This window comes from Rhea pennata, chromosome 5 (genome assembly GCF_028389875.1).
Source record: "Rhea pennata isolate bPtePen1 chromosome 5, bPtePen1.pri, whole genome shotgun sequence".
Classification (NCBI taxonomy): domain Eukaryota; kingdom Metazoa; phylum Chordata; class Aves; order Rheiformes; family Rheidae; genus Rhea; species Rhea pennata.
In genome coordinates, this window is record NC_084667.1 from 13,559,802 (window position 1) to 13,583,808 (window position 24,007).

Genomic DNA, 24,007 nt, shown 5'->3' on the forward strand with positions numbered 1-24,007 from the left:
TCAGGAAGAGATTTTGAACGATTTCATCATCAACCATCAAACGATTTCTCCCAGCATTGCTTCAGATCGTAGACTGACCTCTGCATACACTATATAGACTAGTAGAGACTGACCTCCCCTTCTGGGAAATGAGGCAGCAGCACTTCCAGGCTGCCTCTTCTACAGCTGCAGCATTGCCTGGTTCTAGGAGGAGGGATCAGACTGCTCAAGCTGAAAGCTCAAGACTCACGCTGAGCAGTGCGTAGGGAAGAGGGATGACCCTCGTGAAGCTTGCGTTGGATCTCAGTGTGGTAACTCTGGGCAAGGGCCAAGGGATATGACGTCTGGTCAAGATACCAACTGGCATATCATTTTTGGAATTAACCAGAGGGGACTGCTGAAGCAAGAGGATCCTTCCAGATAAAATTACCATATCTGTGCCTTTTTTGAGAATTGATATGAGTAATGGTTTACTTCAGGCTGAATTTAGGCCTTCAAGTCTCTAAGTAAATATCTAAACAAAGGACCAGATTTTTAAAAATGTCCAGCACTCAGCAGCTTTCCTTGGTTCTAACACTTGCCAGTTCAGAAAAAAATAGCACACCTATTTAAAGAAAGAAGTTATGATCCTGGGTTCTCACATGCATTTAAAACATTTTAAAAGGCATTTAAAGCCAGAAGAAGGAAAAAAAGGTGAAAACCGCCAATGAACTTACACTTGCATGCCCATATTACAGTAGTGCACTAGGACATCTCTAATAAACCACCAGATATATCAAGTTATTCATTGCTATGTTGAAATTGGAAGCAACAGCTTTTTCAAGGACAAAATCTTAGCGAGTGAGCCTGCACATTTTATAAAACATAGACTGGGTCTGTTGGACTTAGGTTTGACTTAGCTGATACAGACTAAACAGAAGTAGAGGAAGGGTGTACAGTAAGAATGCTGTCCAAAGCTTGCAGAAAATCTCCTGTTTAACAATAATGTCTTCTAGATCAAGTTTTAAACAGAGAAAATAGAAACAAAGAACACCACTTTATTGCTTTGTCTCTTTGAAAACTGTATTTGCAAATAAGCTTTCTAGCCTAAATTCTACTTTTGTTACACCTCTGTCTCTCCAGTGGTATTGCATCTGTAGACAAGAGCGATCTGTCTGCACAGGTATTTCTTAGACTTCGGCATAGCTCTATACTCTGCAATACTCATACACTCAGTACTCACACTACTAGCCAACAGCATGGTGTCAAGGTGGCACACTGGGACTTCTGCCACTGATGTTTACGTGTTTAAAAAGAAAAAAAAAAAAAAAGAAAGAAAAAGAAATCTGACAGTACTTAAGAAGTTTGTCCATAGCTAGTTAAAAAGTGGTGGGTGAAGTGCATGTGTTACTTTTATTTACACCTTCACCTAATCTACATCCCCTTGTCTACCATGTATCCCTTGCTTGTTGCACCTGAATTAAGATAGTTACTTCTCGGGGGGGGGGGGGGGGGGGAAGATTTCCATTCCCCTACTCCCAGAAAAGGGTCTCTGGTTGTAAGACACAAATTTGAGCTGTCAGCCTAAGAGTTTTTATCTTGTCTTTTGACATAAACGCAGGATTAAATTTTCTTCATCTAACCAAATCCATCCATGCTGTATCAAGGTCAGTGTGGCACACTCAACAAACAATAAGTTACCTCTGTTCACCAGACAAAAATAGACAACTGTTTAAGGACCCGCTTGCTTTAGGCAAAAGCCATGACAAGCTGTAAATCATGTCCTTTACATTTCACATTCACTCGTAATGTAGGCAGCCCTTTTTGGATGCAGAACACAATCATTTTATAAAAACATATAGGAAAAAACCCACAAATGTCACACTTAGGAGGCTGCAAGAGTTTATCATCACAATTTCTAGAGCCACCAACATCTCTCTTCCCAAATGTTGCAAATGTGGTACTTATGCTGCCTTTACAGAATGCCTGCTAAAAATACTGTATTTGCTTTCCAAATAAGAACAATTTTTTTTCATGACAGACAAATGCATTCTGAATCCAAAGATCTCAGTCCTTAAAAATAAAGTTTTTGCTTAAGTGTAGACTACAGATTCCTCCTTATGTTGATCCGGTCAAGGGAATTTGACACTGCTATAATAACAAAAATAATACTTATTGATTGTTATGTCTAGATCCTTCACACTTTTAGACAAATTTTATCTCTTACTATGCAAAAAATTGCATAATAGAGCAAGAGAAACCCTGAGATGGTTTGATAAAACATCTATCAAATACAGAAAGAATTATGGGTATGGGAGATTTGCAGCATAGCTGCACATATTTTAGGTCCCAGCAGTTATGTTTCTACTTCCAGTTAACTTATGCAACTTCGCAGACAGCTTCTTGTAGTGCCAGTAAAATATATAGCACTTTTAGAAGAACCCAACTCCGAAAGTATTGAAAAGTTTCCACAAAAGACAGACAATTTGTTCAAATGTGAGATCTGATGTCACTAAATTTTTGATGCATTTCTTACAGTTCAGAAACACAACCTCTACCAGCATGCTTTGGACAGTACTTCTCTACTATCTCAGAAAACGAACAACCTTTTCCTAAAATCTACCTCCCCCTGAAACACTACTCCGGGGAAACTGTTGGAAGCGTTTATGCCGTAGATACCTGCCTCTCACTGGAATAGCCATTTTTTGCCTGGCTCTGTATCACTGGTGTGAATTAAATAAAGACTGCAAGAGCAACTTTGTTCCCTTTTTGGTTATTATTGAATGACAGAAGCAAGATGCTCACAAGCAACTCTCACTGTGAAATGGAGGGACACTTGGATGAACTGGATCAAAATACTCAATTTCTTCATACCTGTTTTAAAAAGTCTGCATTTGTAAACTGTTGAGATACATGGAGCATAAAGCCACACCTGCGGTTTGCCCAGCTACCTCAGTTTAAGAGCTCAAGGTGAAAAGAAAAGAAGAGCAGCATACCTTACTGCCTGCATTTATTATCTTAAAATAAAGATTACATTTACTCTATATTTGATGATGTTTCCTGAGATTACAACTGTTCAGAATGTGTTGAATCATTCTGAAGAATTAGCAGCTGGCCTTGCTCCAGGGCGACTGGTGATTCTTGAGCATCCAAAGCAACTGCTTGCTGGCCCTTTAGTAAGTGCTCTGCGACGGGTTTGGGCTCACTAGCTGCTGTTCTCTTTTAAGAAGTGCTGGGATTTCCGGCATTTGGAGCAACTGCTGGTTTTTTGATGCGGAATCGAGCTGTTATCCTCCTAAACCATCTTGCTATTTCCCGTTTATAACATATGATAAGAGTAGCTCCGAGGATGCAGAGAACAACAAGGCCAAGTACTATTATTCCTATTTTAGCTCTACGAAAAATCTCCGTGGCTGGAGGGGGTCCGCTGTCAATGCTACCTCCAAGTCCTTCCAGTTCGCAATATGGAGGAGCCCAGCCGTACTCGCAGTGGCAGTTCTTACGATTATTGCACACTCCTCTGTTGTGGCACTTTGTCACATTACAGTCGTAGTTCAGCAGTGACACGTTGGTACACGTCCTGTTGATACAAAGCATATCACTACCACATGGCGTGCCATCATTCACAGCCCCCACGTCGGCTGTAGGCATCCCTACATGATAGTCAATACCCCAACACTTCTTATCTCCAACAGGGGTTTGGATTATGGTTATGTGGTTGCGCAAATATGGCAATCTGTGTATGTTTTCACACTGGATCCTACCACATAAGATATCCTCAGTTTTGCATTTTATAAATCGAATATTTTTTTCAATACCACAATTTCCAAAACGGTCACCTTGAGTATTTAGTGCTCTGAAGCAACTCGAAGCAGCAGCCCTGGCTCTTTTGCCAAAGAGATGCTTGCATTGTTTACTGTGGGAAGAACATTTCCCTCGATAGCAATAGGCACCATCCTTGCATCGGGCTCCATCTTGCAAGTACACATCCGGCTGGCACCAGGGGGAAGTCCCATTGCAATACTCCGGCAGGTCACAGTCGCCAGTACTCGTTCTGCAGACTGTTCCTGCTGGAAGGATCTGACAGTCCTTGCAGCATTCTCCAGATGCACAAACTGAGCCTTGAGTTAACGTACAGTTAGGGTGGCAACAAAAGTCCCTTCTGCAGTTTGATTCCGAGCCACAGTCGCATTGCTCTCCATTTTCTACTACCTCATTCCCACAGTATTTATGCTTCATGGTGTAGAAACTGCCAGGTGCTGGCGGTTGACGCAAACAGCCTGCACCACTCCCAAGCAAGTCAAAGTAGTATCTGTAGCTGCATTCACTGAATGAATCAGTGTGGGCCTCAGTTTCAAACATAATGCATTTCTTCCGTCTACATTTACAACCTGGTTCATCATGTTGCATCCCAAGAACATGGCCCAGCTCATGGGTAAATGTGATAACAAATGCAGACAATTTCCTGTTAGTGAAGGACTCAACCGCTGATGACCACTGGTCATCACATACGGACGACACGTATGCCAGTCCCAAACTCCTTCCAAAGTTCTGAAATGCAAATAAGTGAGCAGTGTCATGGCGCAGCCGTGGAGACAGGTTTGCTTTTCTCCATTTGTTAAATTCTGCAAGTGTCTTGCCCACAGAGTTAGTAATATTTATAAGATTACTTTTGGTCCAGATCTCCAGCCCCAGAACATAGAGCTGAACAGAAAGCTGATCATACAGAGAGTCCCCAATATTGATGACGTTCATGACGTCCCTGAAGACTTCAGATTCATTGCTACCTGTCTTCGCAAACCGCACTTGGTCCACGATCACCACAAGCTTCACATACCTGATGTGCGTCCACCAACCCTGCAGCGTGTCCTCCTCCTCCGCCACTCGGGCAATCTGGAGCCGGGGCAACAAGGTCTTTTGGTGCTGCAGCTCCTGCTGAGTCAGTCCGCAGGCGAGGCCCTCAGGATCGTCGGCTTCTTCCATGCGGTAGAGGACGTGTCGAAAGGCTGGATCATCAGGGACAGGCTCGATCTCATAGGTGCTGTCCTCCACCCACAGGACGCCGCGGAGGCCCCCCCAGCAGGTGCTGAGGGCCACCAGGGAGCCAGGGCTGCCTTGCACCTTGCCCTGATAGAGGCAGTCCTCCGGCACGAAGGGCTGGTCATCCCAGCGGGACCCATCCTCCTCGTAGCTGACCAAAGTGAAGGCCTGGGAGACCAGCCCCCGCCGGGGCCGCAGGTGCAGGACCCGCGGCCGCCCCTCCATCTCCAGCCGGTAGGAGAGGGCCAGGGGGTCCTGGCCGGCCCGGGGGCTCAGGCGCCGCGGCACCGTCACCTCCGTGGCGGCGACGCGCAGCGACCCGGGCACGTCCTCCTGGGCGGCGGGGCTGCCCGCCAGGCCCAGCAGCACCAGGAGCAGCGGGAGCACCCCCATGGCGGCGCGCTGCCGGGCACCCCGCCGCACCCCGCTTTGTGAGCCCGCAGCCCGGAACGGGCCCGGAACCGCCCTGCCGAAGGGGCCCCCGCGCGGCGCATCGCCCCGCGCCGCCAGCCGGCAGGCTCTCGTGGGGAGGACAGGATTTGCCCGACGCAAGCGTGCACGCAGGCAGCTTTTGGCGGCTTTCATTTGGAAATTAAGGGGTATTCCTCCCGCTGAGCGTCAGAGCGCTCAGCCAGCGGGGTCCCTCCCTACGTTTCACACTTTCAGTCATTGATACTCGGGCCAAGCAAACAGATCACTTGGTTAGACCACAGGGGGAAGAGTCCGTGTTAATAGCTCAAGGGATGGCTTTTGTTTTTGTCACTTTTTTCTTTCTTAAAAGATCGTTTGTGACTGGAGATTAGGAACAGAGAATTTCAGCCCAAAAGAGTATTAGAAAAAAGCTTAGGGTCCAGACTGAAAAAATATAGAAATGCTGGATGTGAGAAAAAAAATAGAGTCGAAGAAGGGATGAATTTGCTCACATTACATATAATAGTGCAGATGCAAATTAATATAGCAAGTATAAAACCATAAAGTCTGTTTATGCCACAGTTGCTACGTGTCTTTATTAATGTACCCCAAGTACAGACATCACCAGTGCAACAGCAGCGTTCCTACCTCATGGTCTTTCTAAACATTTGCACTCACAGAGCAGGAGGTTTCAGGTGCACCTCTTGCTTGGCTGCCGTCTTTATTTTAGGAAATGGCTCCATTAAGATATATCTGCAAGAAAATGATCTAGACTGTGGTAAGACAGCGTGTCCTGTACAATACACCTATGCACACTGGCTTTTTGGCATGCTGTGCCAGCATTCGGCATAGCCGCAGCTGTTCTCTCTTGGGAACTCTTCACAATTTTCTTTTCAGCAGCCAAACATTTCTTGGCTACAATCTAACTCGCCACAGCCCTTACCTTTCTCAGTTGCAGGAGGTTCCCCCCCCCCTCCATCACAGAGGTCCTCTTCTGCCTGTCCTTGGGCATCAGCTTCTGAGCAGCAAGCATCACGCAGGCACAAGCAACCACGTGCATTTCAGACAGGCTCAGGAGGCTGAGCAATGAGAGCAGAGCTGGAGGCTCAGGACTTCCTTTTGCTGCTTCCTTCCCCAAGACCCCTAAGCAGGCAGGTTCCTTCAGCCAGCCAGAGAGCAGGCGTAACCCGCTGCCGCGGAGGTTAGCTACTCCTGGCAGAGAGGGCTTCAGAGCCCGCGCATTGGCACGTCGCTCGTTCGTGGTAAGGGCGGCCAGTGTGGGTAGAGCCCACCTCACAACACAGTAGTTTAGACTTAAGACAATAGGGGATGCCTGCTCCTGTTACTAGGTTATGGTCTCAAGTAATGTTCCTCAAATAACTCCCCACTAAAACCCAAACACATTATTTCCTGGAAGGTTCTACAAATATCTAGTGGGGTTTTTTTTGTTTGACAAAGTTTATTCTGTTATTGAAGATGCTTATCACAACACAGGCTAACAGAATACCACACTAACAAACCTATCCCTGTTGTAACCTTTACACAGCTAAATGAAAAACAGTTGCTTTAGATCAGGAACAGTAAGTGCTGCACAATGACCACAGGCCTCCAACATATACACACGTACCTAAAGCTGTGTATTTTTGAAGTTGATCATTATTGCTTTGGCTAAGAGTGAGCAAATTCATAGGCTGTATTGGGCTTAGATTTACTCTTTTTCTTACTAATTTTAAAGCTTTAGATAAATTCTCTCATCTTGAAAGTTTTTGAAAAGTAGCAGTGGAAAATTATTCATGTATCCCTTTTGTATTCCAGAGCCTTGAACTGTGCCAGATTGTCTTTTGAAATAAATTTAACTCAGGACACAATAGCTATAATAGAAAAATCCAATTACGTTATCTTTGTGTGCAGTGTCTGTAGCGCTATTTTTAAATTCATGCTTCTGCTCTATGTCCATTCCTGACTTTGGCTATAGAAAAGCCCCTACTAAATCAGTCAACTTGCTCAAAACATCTTATGGCCTACTCCCAGAAGTTGCATGCTATGTTCCCCCCCTCCCTGCTCAATTTATGCTTAACCATATAGCTACAACTAGGAGAAATAATATAGTTTTTTTTTTTTTTTTTAAAAAAAGATGTGTCAACATAACAGTACATAGCAGTGCTGAGCACCTACACCAAGTTCTTCAGTATCAAGGTCATCTCAACAAGACTACGCAGTTGTGCTTGGATTAGCAGAGCCTTCCACTTCTGTACTCTGATCAGGTAAGGTGTAGATAGGAGAAGAGGAATGATTCCCATTATATGATGATGAACAGGTTGGAAAAAATGGCTAACCACAAAGTAGAGCAAGGAAAACAGATCACATTGGTCTGTAGCTACTCAACAGTAGAAACTTTTTGTTCAGCACATTTAACTGCATAATTACCATTTTCCCCCTCCAACTGCTTTTTCATCTTGCTGCTCCCTAAAATTTTCCAGAGGGAGGTGAAGCTCCTGTAGAATTGAATTCTATCAACAATTAGTTTACTCTTCTCACTTGCTATCTGTTGAGTCTTTAGGAAAAAGTGATAGATCCCCCGCACTCTCGCACCGTGGACTACAGGCTAATAGGCACTGCCCTTGCAGAAATAATTGAAGCCTTCCGATTGAGAGGTCAGCAGCACAATACCAGATCCCATCCTACTGGACAAATCCCTCACCCTCATCATAATCCGCATCTTACAAATTGAGATAATCTCTATTTTGGAGTGTTAGAGTGTTTATTTATGTTAATAGCTGAAATGAATCAGATTCTAGAAGATGATAAATACCAAAGAGACTAAGGAGGAAATTAATAGTTGTTTTCAGAGTAGGTTTTGAACAGCACACAGAAGAAATAACTCAGGACCAAATACCAAATTAAGAGGAAAAAAAATAGTTTCTGTACAGCTTATGATGTTTACTCAAAAAACCCCATGACTCATGGATAAAACTATTTGATCTGGCAATTAAAAAATTATCATTAAAAAATAAAAAGGGGCATTTCCTGAAGTTCCCTAAAAATAAACAAAAATACCCCCCAAAACTCCACACCTCTTAAAGGTTAGTAATGCATGTTTGATTTTGTAGACCTGCTATGGCTATATGATTGAAAACAAATTTCCTCAAGGAAAAATACGGTACATGATGCTGTAAGTGGTACATTTTGACTCAGAACTGTGCCACTGAAACAGACAATCTTAGAGCTCTGGTTAACCAGTCCCATCCCTGCTCTGTCATAATTCAGCAACCCACTGTCAAAGCTTAGTGCTCCTTGGGCCCCTGGTTCCCATAGAAAGTCCTTTAATACAGGAAAGAAACCATAACCTTTTGTTCTAAATGTATTCATACTACATTGTAATTACTAAAGATTGAATATCTCCAACTTGTTTTGAGCATTCCAGAGTAACTGCTCTGTATGTCTGGATTTAGAACTTCACATTGGCTTATTATCCACTTCTGTCAACATTTGGAGAAATAGCTGCTCCACTTTGCTTTTTTTTCCACCTCCCCACATCCACCTTTTCCCACATTTTTTCCCCCACTTGCTTATCTACATACTTATTACATCCTTGGGTTACAGGACAAAAGTTACACAGGTCTTTCCATTATTCAATAGCTACTCAGTCATAGGTCTTTATCAGTTACTGAAGTAGGTGAAAATCCCTCCTATAATCTCAAACTAAATTTGGCACAGTAGCTTGAATATATTTTAGTCTTTCCAATTCATATTTGTCTATTTAGAATCCTTTTTCCTCACTCTAACATTTCCTAGAGGATATTACAAAGTGAGCAACAAAGCAAGCAACATTTTAGGGGCCAGGGGCAGAAGAAAACTATTTCAAGGATGGCTCCACTATTCCTACATAAAAAACAAAACAAGCCAACATTCATTTCTTAGCAATGGATTCTAACTAATTCTCTGGAAGGCAAAGTGTGCCTTGTATAAACACCACAGCAAATACGCAAAGTATACAGCTGTCAGTAATATTTCTCTTCCCCTTCCCTTCCTCCTCAGGTGTAAAAGGCAGACAACTAATCAAGGTGATTAGATGCAGCAAGAAGGTGCTAGAAGCACAGAGGAAATGGTATGCAATTGAGACATTTGAGTTGCAATGAAAGAAAGAAAAGCAGACATTGTGAGCACATAGCAAGATATTTTAGCCTGTTTTATGTCATCATTCATCTTTGACAAACACTAGCTTTTTATTATAAAGGAACAGTTTAGCTGTCATTTAAGTAAAAAGAGTGTCTGAGAACACTTAGAGACTTGTGGCAGTTTGACATCTAATCACATGGATTTGAGCTTCCAGTTACCAAATCCTCAATCCGTATCCCCACCACGCTAAGGGCACAGCAATTTATATCAGCCAAATCCTTTAGTTGAAATTGCCTTCCTCAAAATAGCACATGACATATTCTGATATCCAAGTAAAAGACTGCTGGCAGCCCATATGGTATATTCACTAACGAAGTATTTATGAGAGGCAACCTAGCACCCAAGACTTGATTTACCAAGAACAAGTTTTTATAAAAAGTTTTTCTTTTTACATAAGAAACCAAGACACAAGGGACTGTAAGGATTTCAGGAGGCTGCAAAAATAGACCTCAATGTAAAAACCATTCTCAGAAGCCAACTGACAAAACAGAATGAAAACTGAAAACACTTTCTTTGAAGCAGCTCACATCCCATTGTGGACATTTCTACAATAGGTTTCTACAGAAAGAGCCATTACAGGGACTTCAGCCCCTGAATTTTCAGTCTTTGTGAGGAGCTTAGATATCAAGGAAAGGGAGCAAGAATCTCTTGTAGACTCTCAGGTACTGACTAATCCAGATGTGTAACAATTTCCTTCACTGGAGTCTCATCCGTTTTTCAGGAGGTCCTTTAGTGCCAGCACTCTGCTGAGCATTCTTTACAGTCTCTTTCTCCTCTGGCTTGATAGCTTCAGGGGCTGGTTCTGGTTCCTTCTTGATTTGATCCACTTAAGAACAAAACAAAGAAGTTAGACCTCCAATTTTGAGTTCTAAAATACTGACCGAGCCATTTAGAGAGTCTTGTTGACTTCCAAGTGGTAACATTAATTAGTACCTCTAAGAACAATTACGGAGTAAACTCATACTCTAACCATATACAAGTTAGAGTGTAATGCTTTCAAATAGTCCAGTCTTTTTCTGTTTCAATGTTGCTTAGAATCAACTTAAAGCCTTCACATGCTTTCCTGAACTTATAGCAAAGGGCAAAGTTACTAGAATGCAGGACTGACCTAATCATTCCCTCGTGCACCCTTTACCCCTCCTGCATTCAAAGAGGATTCCCCACACTTGGACCTTCAGACAATAAAGTTTTACAGATGGAAAGTGCAAGCCATCTCATGGGTAGGGAATAAAACATACTTTTTTTCAGCTTCATGCTGGTCACCACACTGACCTCTGCTCCTACCTAGCACTTTGCACAACTAGGCAGTACCAGAATAACCACCTTTGTAACAACAGAAAGAAGCTTATGGGGCAACTGAAAAACACAGCAATATATAGCTTATTTTAAAAATCTTTTGATAGTAAGAGTTTTACCTGGGATGGGCTTTTCTCCAGGCTTTTGCTGTGGGAAATAAGCAAACAAAAAACAACCATCAGAAGAACCAAAGTCATAATTCTTAACTCTCCCTTGTATTCACTTAGGTACACAAAGCAGGCAATGTGCTACTGTACACACAGGAGTTGAGGTAGAAGAGAGGGCTGTTGGTTGATCACTAAATATATTTTAAAGAAAAAATGAAATAACTTTTTAAAAACCATGCAGTTTTCCTCTGACAACTGAAAGGAACTAACGGAGAAAGTGCTCAGTTAGTCAGTCTTTCCTAATCTCTGAAGCATAAAGAGTTTTGTGACCGTACTGTATTATTTTATTTACTGCGTTACACTAAACATTTTCATTTGCTCTCCAGCACAGGACCTGATAGAACAAAAAGCTGCTAGAGACAATCCAGAGGTTGTCACAGCCACCTCACAGAATGCTGAGGATATCCACACTAATTAGCAAGTCTCCAGAAAAATGTAGTAACTAGAATATAATACTTGTGTTGATTTCATTCAGCTCACAAAAAAGAAAACTGGCAGCAGCAGCAAAATCCAATAGCTGACAAGTATAGATCTTCTACACTTAGATGAGGAATTTATAAATACAATTTGTCACTATAGTTTTGCCAAGGTCTTAACTCTTAATTACAAAGGGGAACTCCACCTTCTTTAAGCCTGCTACTTTCAAAATCTGCTATCTAACCAGTGTCACCATTCTAGAAAGCACAGAAAATTCCCATGCACTGTCAGTTTCAGTTGTTCAAGTATTTTGACTGTTTTAATTTCCAAGCTACATAATTCAGTGGCTTATAAGCATCATACCTGAACAAATCTAGGTGGAAACTTTTGTCTCAGGTCTAGCAGCAAAGCATCTACTCGTTGCCTTTGGAAAATAGAACTTGGTTCTTCTTTCTTCTTGGCTTTTGGTTTAGCCTTCTCTACAAATGACAGAAAATGTGACAGAAGTCTATTAAGAAGATCTCTTATCAGCTCTTTTTTGTGTGACAAGACAGCATCAGTTTCTCAGTTTCCCCTCTAAACTTCATCTCCATTTCCCCTTTGACATCAGTTCTTCCTTTGTAGAAGACAGATTAAGGATAATTTTACCTACTGACAAACTGATTTGGCTTCTTAAAGTGTCCTTCGAGTCCTCAGTTGGTTGAAGTGTCCCACACTTCTTTGACATAGGGCTTAGGGTTTTTTTTTTGTTTGTTTGATACACCTCCCACCCACACCTCAGTGCTCATCCCCACCTGCCCAGAAGCCAGAAGAGCAAGTTTCCATCCAACCTCATGAAAAGTACTAACTTATCTTCAAACAGGACAGGCACTAGCACTGAACCTTCTTTATACCATTATAATGTATTGCAGCCAAGCTTTTCCTTCATATGCACATCACCCTCTCTCAAAAGCACAGAGGGGAGCCTGGCAATCATACCTCGTTCTTCTTGATCTTTGAAATGCCACCAATAGCCTTTGGATGGGTGATAGCGACAATAGGACATAGCTTCTTCAAAAGCAGACTGAATTCCATGCACCGCAGTGAGCTTTCAAAGCAAGTCAACATAAGGAAATATTCAGAATTTAAGGAAGAAGTACAGTATAAATTCTTGTAGGCAGAGATTTAAAATTTTCTATTCTGTATTCATTTTTGTTCTGGGAAGAGAGATTGAGGCAGCTAGTTTTGGACCAAGAATGTAATCTTTTTAACAGGATCTTATGAGATCAAGTGCTTTTCTAAAGTGAAAAAATTTGTGTCAATAGGACACAAGAAGAAACCAACAAGTTTCTTGTTAAGAAACTTAACTTCCTGTTAAGAAAAAACTTAACCTAACAATAAATATTCCAAAGTAAGCTTCATTAAATATGTCATTGTTATTTCACATGTATTTATGTCATCTAATAGTTTTCTTATGATTATTTGAGCTTCACATTGTTCTCCCAATTGTCTGATTTCAGCTATTCAGATCCCTTCATCCCTACAATCAGTGCCCTACCTATATAGGACACCCACCATATTAACCAGCAGTGTTTGTTTTGTTTAAGTTACTGTATACAGTAAAGGTTACAAGACCTTTTCTCAAAACAGTGCAGGAAGGGTTGAAACAGACTGCAGAACAACCAAAAGCAGGTACAGACTGATATATATCAAACGCACAGAACACTTACCACTCTGGAGTTAATGACAGACCCCAAGTCAGGTGCCTGATAAATCACACCAGCAATGATATAGTAGTCAGCCAATGGAATAACTGTGAAGAGGAGGGTGGGAGGGAAAAAACATACAGGATCAATTTAAATCTCTGTCCGAAGAGCGTATGTTTTGTTTATTTTCAGTAGTAACAGTAAGAATTCCAATATTCATCTCATAGTGAAAGTTTCTCTCTTCCAAGTCTTTCCTTAAGGTACTTCAGTTGTACTCTATCCACAGAGAGATAAAGGGGAGGAGGCAGAGGGAAAAAATAAAAAGAAAAAAAAAAGAAACTTAGGTCTGCTTTAGAGAGAGAAGAATATCAACTTTAAATTCAGCTATTTGCTTGCAACAGGACAGGAATTATGAGAGTTGGGATTTTCAGAGCAAGAGCAGCCAAGTGAACTGCACTGGAAGTAGTCCCACCAGTTTCTGATACCGGTAGAAATCTGTAAGAAGGCAAAATCTCATTCTCCCAAGCTCAAGTTTCTCTGACTTGTGTGGTCCTCTTAACTAGAGGTCCTAGGCCCAATGGCAGCAAAGTGCACATAAAATAAGCCTGTTAAATTAAACAAGATTGGGGGGGGGGGGGGGGGAAGGAGGGGGAAGGAACTTTCCAAACCCATTTGCTAAAACAGGTTAGGGACGACTTCTACTGGTTGATCAAAAATTCTTTGTTAAAGCTGCTGTGCAAAGGAACATGTCTCCATAATACTTTTCCACACTTTGTTCAGTTTAGGATCCATAATGATTATACCAGATTCATGTCCCCACGGCTGTCACCCTTGAATACATTTGCTCCAGTTCCTCCATCTGCATTAACACATTCTATCTTGACCTTTTCACTAACAGGACTCAATTTCTTCAGTACTTGGATTTTACAAAACCTGGATGCCTGCCTAAATTAACACAAGACAGTTCAGTGCATATTAGAACCATGACCCCCTCCTCCTCAAAAGAGGGAGGAGCTCCTTCTCAGCATTTCTTTGAGGGTGGAAAAAGACACAGAACAGCAGCTCTGTTGTCTTACAGCATACTTTCCTAGACAGATAGCTCTCCTTTTGTCTTTGGATCTACAGATTTTACCAACAGATTTTAACCACTTCAAACAGGCAAACTCTTGGCTTAAGATTTGAAAGGGTCATGGTGGAGAAGAGTTTTCCTCCCAAACACAAAGAAGTCTAAGACAGATCTGCACCAATTCTACCCAAATATTCAATACTGTCTCTGAGCTCACTAAATTTTCAAGTTTCCTATCCCCTACTTAACCTGTCTTAAATAAAGTGATATCTGTGTCAAGATAAAATAAAACATATGGGTAACATTTGAGCCAGGAAACTAAGTGATACAAGTAAGAGATCTAGCCCAAACTTTAGGACCATAGTGAAAAAGTGTTACTAAACAAGTCCTAGCTAAGCTCCACCACAGACCTGTATTACAGTCAAAGAACAAATATTTGTGTTGTGAAAACCAGAACTCTACTCTGGATTAAAAAAAAAAAAAAAAAAAAAAAAAAAAAGTAGAAACCAAGGGATGCATGGTATTTCTATACTCACCTTTTCATCTTTTAAAAGCTAGATTCAAAATCTTTTCTTAAAAAGAAGTAGAAAACATATTCAAAATAGTTATATATGCTCTTTTTCCATATGGAATTAAAATACAGAGAGGCCATTATCTGACATGAGCAAATAAGTAGCATTGCTAGACAAGCCAAAGTCCTATACAAGAGCAAAATGCATACACAGAGCTGAAGTTATTAAACAGAAAGTTAAAAAATAACTAGCATTAACCCTGTTTTCCCCTTACCTCCTGTAATGTTTATTCTGAAATAACCTAGTGTTTTACACATAGGTACAGTAAATATAGAATATGGTCTAATTACGATAGAAATGTGGTAGCTCCTTATAATTTATCATACATACACAGATAAATTTAAAGTTAAAAAAGTCACATTGAATCTAGTTGAATGCTAGGGAAAGAAAAAGCAGTTATTTCATTCAGAACTTGGAAAGGCCATCATTGACACCAGTGCTACTCTTTCTTAGAGTGTCACAGGATTCCCTAAAGCCTCCAAAATATTTAGGTCTCAGACAAATAACCAAAACAAAAGCATTTTGTAGTATTATGCTGTCTTTTCTTGCAACTCCTTCCTACATTTAGCAATCTAACCAAATCACAGCTGACATGAATGCATCTTTCTAACGAATGAAAACCATAGCTTTCCCAAAATAAATAAATAAATAAATCACATACCAACCACTTCAGATGATTAGCACAAATTAAATTAAGCTCATCAGGCCCAAGCAATCACAAAATTAGTCTTACTTGAATTAATTAAACTGAAAATTTGTGTATAGCCTGACATGGCAATATGACATGGCATGCATGCTATTATCAATTTTCATAGCAAAAGATATGACAGCACCTTCTCATTCCACTCTTCACATTTGCCCTCACAGGAGGGCAATTCCGGCTACTAGCAGGCTAGATGTCACTCCATGAGGCTTTATATGGGAGGTAGCCAGAGGCACTCTGCCTCATGTCCATGTATTTAGATTTGAGATAAAGACAGATCAGACAAATGCTTAAACACAAATTAGAAACAGATAAAAGAATAATTGTCCAGCCTTTCAACAGTGACAAAAACTAAGAGACCTTACCTTGCGTTGGAGACTGCCTTTGCTGCTTTCGGATAATGAAGAGAATAGGCTCTTGAGCATGAAGAAGGATATACTCCACTCCAATCATTTGGCTGGAAAAATAAACAAACAAACAAACAAACAAAAAAAAGCAACCAGAATAAATATCTTGCTCTCAAAATAAAAGCTATAGGATGCAGAGCTACAAAAGGCTCAACAGTAATGAGTTAAAATTCTGATGCTTTGGAAGTTGTTTTTATAATGAGCAATAAATAGAGGCAGATATCTATCTGCATATACAATGGAAGTTAACAAAACTTTTAAGCAGGACAGGTTAGCAAAAGAATAAATAGTGAGAAAAATGACATCTGTTTCATGGTAGATTGTTATTAAAATACAGAAACAAAGGACCACAGTATACTCAGGTGATGTGAAAGCCTCTCTGCAACTATATACAGGTACAAGGAATTTTGCCAATGGGCATTTAGCTTAATTGCATGCTCCCTGTCATATTGTTGAGTCTTTAAATAGCTCTCAACACACTTCAGTTGCGCTCAGTTTAGTGGACAGGGAACTGCAAAGAAAGTTAACCTGAACATGGAGTAATCTCACTAGACAGCCATCTGTGACGTTTACTTAAAAATTTTAATACTTGTGTTATTCATACTAAAAAAGTCAGCTCTTTGGAGGAATATCTGTATTAATTACGGTACACAGCCAGCACGATACAGAATCACAAGCTAGTTGTTTATAAACCCAAAGTATCCCCCAACATAAGCCTTATTCATCACAAGAAAAGCATTTAACTACATTATTAATATCAATATTCAATTTCTGTTGATCTGGGAGGAAGAAAGAAGATAGCTTTTTGAATTCAAAGAGCATCTAAAAGGTGATTTACTGGAATCTCAAGATGCACCTAGAACACTTCATGGCTATAATTTCCTTGAAATGGCACTAGAGGAAGTAGAAGACATCTAAACATAAAAAACCTGGACTCCCTGGCAAGCAGTGGGGCTGAAAAACAAATAGAAGCAGCTTTCCAGTATGTTGCCATTTGATCATCAAAGCCTCTGAGTGGATGGAAAGAGAACAAAACTACATTAGAAACAGTTTCAAATTAACAACTTACTTCAAATGGTCCAAGGTCATCCGCTGCATTTTGACAACTTCATTGTTACATGTTCGGTCATAGAATGGGTTACTGCGCTCTGAGAAATAATCCAACACACTCCCATTGTTTAATATTGGAATCCAGGAGCTGTCAACCCAGGAAATTCCCAAGAGATTATCTGGCAAGAGAAACCTACTTTGAGAACCAAACACCCTGAAACAGTATGAAAACCTCCAAAATAAACAGTTAATTCTTATGGCATGCAAGCAAAGTAGAACTGCCTTGTGTGGGGCTGTGTTCCATTTAAAAATGCATTTTGCAGAGGTCAAGTAATAATCAATATCCTTTAACTTACTATAGCTCTGTAGTAGATAGACAAGAATGTAGCCTGTTGTTATTATACTTTTCTTCCCTTGACTATTAGTTGCTGGTAGACCATTATGTTCTGAGAATGCCAGCAGGAGGTGGTGGGGCAGAATTAACTAGCTCCAATAACTGCATAATATTATTATAATACTATGTGCATGTGTATTACTATATACAGTTTATATTACAAACCATAGCAATAGCTGAGTAGAAAGACAATCTAAAACACAGTTCATTTAGAAAGCTAGTTTTCTGGTAGAAAAAGCTTAAGTTCAACTGTCAATTAGAATCAGTTACTGAAAAAAGGAAATCTGAGAAGTAGTACACCTTATACTAAAGCTAAGGCTAGCCATGTTTATTTCCTACAAAAATAGTTTCCAAATTGTAAACCACAGTACTTAAAATAAGTCAAACACTACAAAGATCTGTTAAAGCAAAATTTGTCTTCTGTTAAAGCCAATGAGTAGATTACTGAGTGAAACAAAATAAGGGAGCGGTTAATAACATAGTATCTTAGAAACATTAAAACACACATCTCTGATAGAACATCAACTGATACTGTTATCTGCCAAAGATGTTTGGTGTAGGCAAAACCCATAGTAAACAAGCCCCTAAAAGACAAAGATGTTATATTTTGGCAAATGTTTCCCAGCAACTACTAATACGAGATTCTATTCGCAACTCAGGAAATTGATTTCCTAAGTTGTCCATGGCAAAATACTCATGTTACATCTCAGGGATTATTACAGAAACCTAACAATGTCAGTATTCAAATTTGAAATACGTAACAGTTTGTATGTTACAGATTATATCAGATAAATTCTTACGCACTTAGGGACATCTGAATTAAACTATCTAGATTTAATTATGACACTTCAGCAAAATTGTGTTCTACATGCACATAAACAGTCAAAGTTAAATACAGACTAAGAAAACAGGGTCAAAAATTGGTTTTATAGCCAACAACATTGCTAACACCAAAGACATACCAGGTAGCTTGAAAACTATCTTGAAATTCAGCTATTTAATTTTCAATAGCAACAAATAGACTTTCTATTCTGAGAAAGCAGAAAACAGAGAAAGCAGAAAACAGAGAAAGCAGAAAACAGAGAAAGCAGAAAACAGAGAAAGCAGAAAACAGAGAAAGCAGAAAACAGAGAAAGCAGAAAACAGAGAAAGCAGAAAACAGAGAAAGCAGAAAACAGAGAAAGCAGAAAACAGAGAAAGCAGAAAACAGAGAAAGCAGAAAACAGAGAAAGCAGAAAACAGAGAAAGCAGAAAACAGAGAAAGCAGAAAACAGAGAAAGCAGAAAACAGAGAAAGCAGAAAACAGAGAAAGCAGAAAACAGAGAAAGCAGAAAACAGAGAAAGCAGAAAACAGAGGCATATATTGTTCAGATTTTTTTTTAAGTACAAGTGATGCAAATTCTTTGAAGAATGAATGAAAAAAATTGAAATGCTTTCTTACAGGAATCACTCCTTTATGTTCATGCATTATATGCATATCCAGAACTCCCACTTTTCATTCCACTGTGAATATTTTATTTTGTGGCAACTCTGCATGCTCAAGGATAGCAAGACCAGTTGCAAAATGTGAGCTCACACATTATGAGCTGCTTCTTTTATGAATGATTAGTAAAGTGATACTAGGTGCTCAGCAAACCAAGAAAAAAGCAAAATAACTATGAATAATTCATTCTGTCTTGTCAATCTCAGAATTGCCAATCTAGCTCTTCCATAAAATGGAAAAAAAAATGTCTAAAGGCATTGACATTGTTTCATACAGACTATTCTCTCTTCTCTCTATAAAAAGAATCTCAGTAACACAGGAGTAAAACCCATTAAGCACTTAATGCTTAAGTATGGTAGCACTACTATCCTAAATACCTGTGAAAACCCAAAGACAAACTTTCCTTTCCAGCAAAGACAAAAACAGCCCAAATTCACATTCTTGCCTGGATAAAGTCCCATTTCATATTTCAAATGCAGAAATTTCTTGCTAGTAGGACTAATAATAACCAAATTTCTCAAGATTACAATCTCAGTTAAGCTCACAAGGCCAAAGAGACATTGACAAATATATCATAAAACTGAAAATAAAGTTTGGGTTCTAAGACTCAGTTATCTTTAGCTGTTGTTTTATAAATGCAAATAGTTAAACTGTCTTTAAAACTTGCAAGATTTTTCTCTTAAACTACCCTTGGAAAAAGGGGAAGCAGGGAGAACAAACCCAACCACGAACCTGGCATGCCTATTCTGAGGAAGAAGGGAGTACTTCCTTTTATTAATGCCAGAACATCGTATTCAGTGTATTTACATGGAATTTGCACCACGTATTCACTTTATGTGCTTGTGACAGTATTGTCTCACATGAGACATTCATGGCAGGTTGACATTTCAAAAACAAAGGAGACAAGCCAACAAACCACGGCAAAAAATAAGAGGAAAGCAATCCACACACAACAAGCTGTACCTGGACTTCTAGGCTGGATAGCTTGACACTAGGCTTTGACACTCAAACTCCGAGTGTCTTGAATCAGCTTAGATACGAAACTTTGAGGGACCTTAGGTGAACTAGATTGAGAGGGAAGGTTCTCACACCAGCTAATAATTGCTCACAATACTCCTATCATTAAGTGCGAACACTGCAAACAGCTGTTTGAAACAAAGCAGTCAGAAAAATATGAAAATAAAAGATAGAAAATTTTTGTGGCATTATCAAAAACCATACTATGTCACTATCTGACACTCTTAAGTAGAGCAAGCTATAGAGGATTACAGAATAACCAGATATCAGTTTCTTGTTTCTTCTCTCTCTCTCAAAAAAAAAAAAACAAAAAAAAAAAACAAAAAAAAACCAAACACCTTAGGGAAGTAGGGGGAAGGACAACTGGTGAAGACAACAACACAGGGTTTGTAAAGTCCTGAATGGTAACCTGAAAGGTTAGCAGGGAATCATTAGCAGAAAAATCAATCAATTCAGGTTTAAAAAGAAACAAAAACGAGCGTTACATACATATCACAGTAGAATCTGTGACACTTATTTTCAGAGAGCACTGAGGAACCAAACAAAAAAGAATTCATCATCAGCCATTAGTCATAGCGATCCAACTGCTATTTTTGTTACAGGAACTCCCTTAAGTACATGTTTCTGAAAAGCTGGAGGTTTAGTAAGGAAGGGCTCAATCTATACTTAACCTGTCTCTTGTGACCTTTTCCTAAATACTCGCCCTTGGTCATTATCTGAGAGTTCACTAGACAGGCTTTTGGTGTGATTCCTTTCAGACATTCTTACAAAAAGTGTAATTTATCTTCTCATGCCCCCCATACCCTCTTTTCTCACTCACAGTCCCAACTCTCCAGTCATTTAACCTCTACTTTGCCTATCACATAAACCTTCTGTAAGACTTATTCAAATACAGCCCTAACTTTAAAACACAATATTTATACCAGTGTATACTCACCCAAACCCTTCTCTTTCTCCCTCTCAATTACTTTAGCTTTCTTCATGGCTTTTCTAACACTTAGCCAGCCTCGTAGCACCTACCCAAACTGCTGTTAAGATTACCCACTAAACTCATTGCTCTGGCCTCATGCTACCAGTCCATCATCTCCTGCTCTCCTCCACACTTCACAACTTGAATTTTCCTTCTTAACTGTTACTGGATCCTATCACATCATCCTCATACCCCCTTATTCTGTTTGCAAAGCCAGCCTTACTTGTCCCATAATTAAGGCTTGTTTTTCCAAGAAGCTGACTCTTCACACACTCTTCTAGCCTGTTTTATGTCCAGCAAAATTGCTTTATAAACATGATTTTTCCTCCCAGATCCTCCTCATGATGTAGGCACATTAACAAGGTTACTAAAATCCCTTGATCAGAGTTCTGAAAACATATAAATAAACCGAGGAGCTTAATTACCCACACTAACCCCTGATGAAGTATACAGTTCTATAGCTTTCATACCAGTACCCTTTCTTCCAGTAACTTAGAGGCTCTCTGGAGCACACACTCTCTGCACGGAAACCTCAAGCTGACAAGGGCAATCAGCCGTTACACTAGGCTCATGCTCCTTCCTCAGCAGAGCTACTGCCTGCTGGCATAGGACAGCGAGGCCCCCGCGCTCTGCCCCAGAGCCGGGGCACCTGCCACACAACAGCCACGACGGAGCGCGGCTTCCCCCGGCGCCCGCCACGGCTCCGGCGCAGGGAGGACTGCGGGCCCGAAACGCCGCCAGCGGCGCGGCGGACGAGCGCTCCCACCTCGGATATCCACCGCCGCCATGGCCTCGCACGCGCACTTCCGCCGGCGCACGGCCGGCACAGGAAGTGGGGTAGAGCGGCGCCGACCATCGAGACGGGAGGAGAGAAGGGCGCCGGGCGCGGCGGTGCGGGCGGGCGGGCGGGTGGTGTGAGCGGTGCCCCGTCCGAACGAGCTGTACAACACCCCGCAGAGCCTGTATTACCCCAACCACCCAACAGCTCGGAGAAAAGGCAGAGCAGGTGACCTTCCTGCCCTCACCGCACAAGCGACTGGCAAAACACCAGCGCTGAACGGAACTTGCCTGCGGTATCTTCGAAGCCACTGGGTGACAACGCCGCTGGCACCGCGACCAGGACCGCAGCATCAGTGACGGACGCTAAGGGCATTTTTAGGGCTATTCCTGAACTACTCGTTCAAAAACAGAAGTGCAGACGTTTTACAGTTATCTTCCTATTGGCTTTGTCCTGTGGTAATTGCTGCTGGCTTTTGAGGCCTGCACGTTCCGGTGGAGTGCCGCAGCAGCTCTGGCCGAGGCAGCTGGAGCGGCTCTGTTTCACGTTACCCTTCTGAACGACGGTGTCTACAGGCTGCAGCCTTCCTGTCCCCGGTTTTGGTCCTTAGCATTTTGACTCTTTGTATTACTGGTCATTCATAGGCTGAAAAATAAAATTTGGCAAGTGGAAGAATATAAACTAACATACACTGACGATTAACAACATCTTCATTTAGACTGACAACCACAAGCTACTAACCTGCTGTACGGAGCACCAGCTCTCCCTGCCTTCCACCAGCTTGGTTCCCCATGCCCATCTCAGCAGAGCCTTTGTAGAGGGCTGCTGAGATCAGCCATTGCCTTGGTCTGAGCAGCAGAGTCTGTGCAGGGAGTCTAGTGGTTACAGCCTTCCTGATGGCACCTTGGGGATGTAAGTCATGATGAAATTTCTTCTTCAGTCAGAGAGAAGAAAATAGTGCATGTATAAACTACAATAAAAGGATATTATTACTGAAAAAACAACAATCAAGAAGTTAGGACAAAGCAAAATTAAGTTGCTTTTTTGCTCTTTATTCAGTCCTCTTGTATAGATGCATTATGAAGTGGACTTTAAGTGCCCAACCACGCACTCTTCCCCTCTCGCCCCAGAGAGCCACATTCAATGTGTAGGAGTCCAAATATGACAATATATGACTTGCAGGTAAACTGGGGGTGTTTTCTATGAAGCAGAGCTGTCTGCAGAACATTTGCTGTATGTCTTTCAGAAGTTGAAAGATGTCAAGGTGCTAAGTGAAGGTTATAGAAAGTTAAAAGATCAAATAGTTAAGGCAAAGAATGCTGCCTTGGAAAACTGGATTATATCCTTGCCTGTGATGTAGTCTTACATGATGCTAACACAACTCTTCACAGATGTCCAGTAATTTCAGTTCTTCATTTCTTGGAGATTTACTTCACATGCTGGGACATGATTTATAGATATGTTGAGTTCTCACTGCAGATAAATTTCTGATGCTGTGGGGTTTTTTTGTTGTTGTTTTATAATTTTCTGTACTCTGAAAAGTCAAGTTCTCTGAAATCCATCTTGGTATAAGCATTCAGTATTAGATTTTTGTCATCTCTGTGCCTCAAGGCTGCATCTCTAAAATGAGAATGATAACAATCCCTTAACTCAGAGGAGTTTCTGAAAATTAATTAATTAATGTTTGCAAAACACAATGACACTGGGGAGTGTCATGAGGAAATTAATATTTCCCTCTTCAGAACAGGATTTGCATATTGAACAAAAATAAGTTAATAAGATTGAACAATGGAAGAAAACAAAGTATTGAATAGATGGGCAGCTCCCATCCTGAACACCAAATGCAAGAGGAAGCCATAAAAGCATAGCATGCAATACAGTCTTCAATGGCACAACTACATTAAAAATCACAGAACTATCCTTAATTTTTCAATTTTCTCATTTCTGAGCGCTTGATGTTACTACTAAGATAATATTCTCTAGACATACTTTTCCACTGTGTAATTTCATGTGCACACACACTGCAGATTCCCGTTCATTAACACTAATTGTTAGCAGTTTCTGCCTTTGTCAAATACATCTCTCTTAACCTTACCCCCAGCAGAGTGTTTCCAAATAATATCATGGTAAGTGTCATTCTGAAACCAGTATTTAAATATCTGTGTCATGAACAATCCTCCTGGAGAGCAGAAATGCCAAAAGATATAATGGCCACCTTTTTGGAGCATCTCTGACATCCTGTCTCATTCTATTTCCATGCAAATTGTTTCTCTTCAGTAGCAAATGTGAACTCAACCCCCATCCTCCATTTTAATTATTTATGTTGTCCATCTTTCCTGCTGACTCTGCACCTCTCCTGAGCAAATATGTTTTTGGATGAGTGAGGGACCGAAAAGCAAAGACTCTTATATGGG

At 40.8% G+C, this 24,007-nt stretch overlaps 2 protein-coding genes across 2 annotated transcripts; both read right to left on the bottom strand.

Annotated features, from left to right (window-relative positions):
• Nucleotides 1-3,180: 3,180 nt before the first annotated feature.
• On the bottom strand, nucleotides 3,181-5,391 carry LOC134140697 (disintegrin and metalloproteinase domain-containing protein 20-like). Its single transcript, XM_062576249.1, has one exon. The coding sequence runs from the start codon at nucleotides 5,389-5,391 to the stop codon at nucleotides 3,181-3,183; it is 2,211 nt and encodes a 736-aa protein (XP_062432233.1).
• Nucleotides 5,392-8,151: 2,760 nt separating this feature from the next.
• Nucleotides 8,152-21,621, bottom strand: MED6 (mediator complex subunit 6). Its single transcript, XM_062577733.1, has 8 exons — nucleotides 21,582-21,621; nucleotides 16,971-17,130; nucleotides 15,860-15,951; nucleotides 13,178-13,260; nucleotides 12,447-12,555; nucleotides 11,832-11,947; nucleotides 11,004-11,031; nucleotides 8,152-10,414 (listed from the first exon to the last, which is right to left on the bottom strand). Exons 1-8 carry the CDS (start codon nucleotides 21,601-21,603, stop codon nucleotides 10,284-10,286), a joined length of 741 nt encoding a protein of 246 aa, XP_062433717.1. The 5' UTR covers nucleotides 21,604-21,621; the 3' UTR covers nucleotides 8,152-10,283.
• Nucleotides 21,622-24,007: the final 2,386 nt, after the last annotated feature.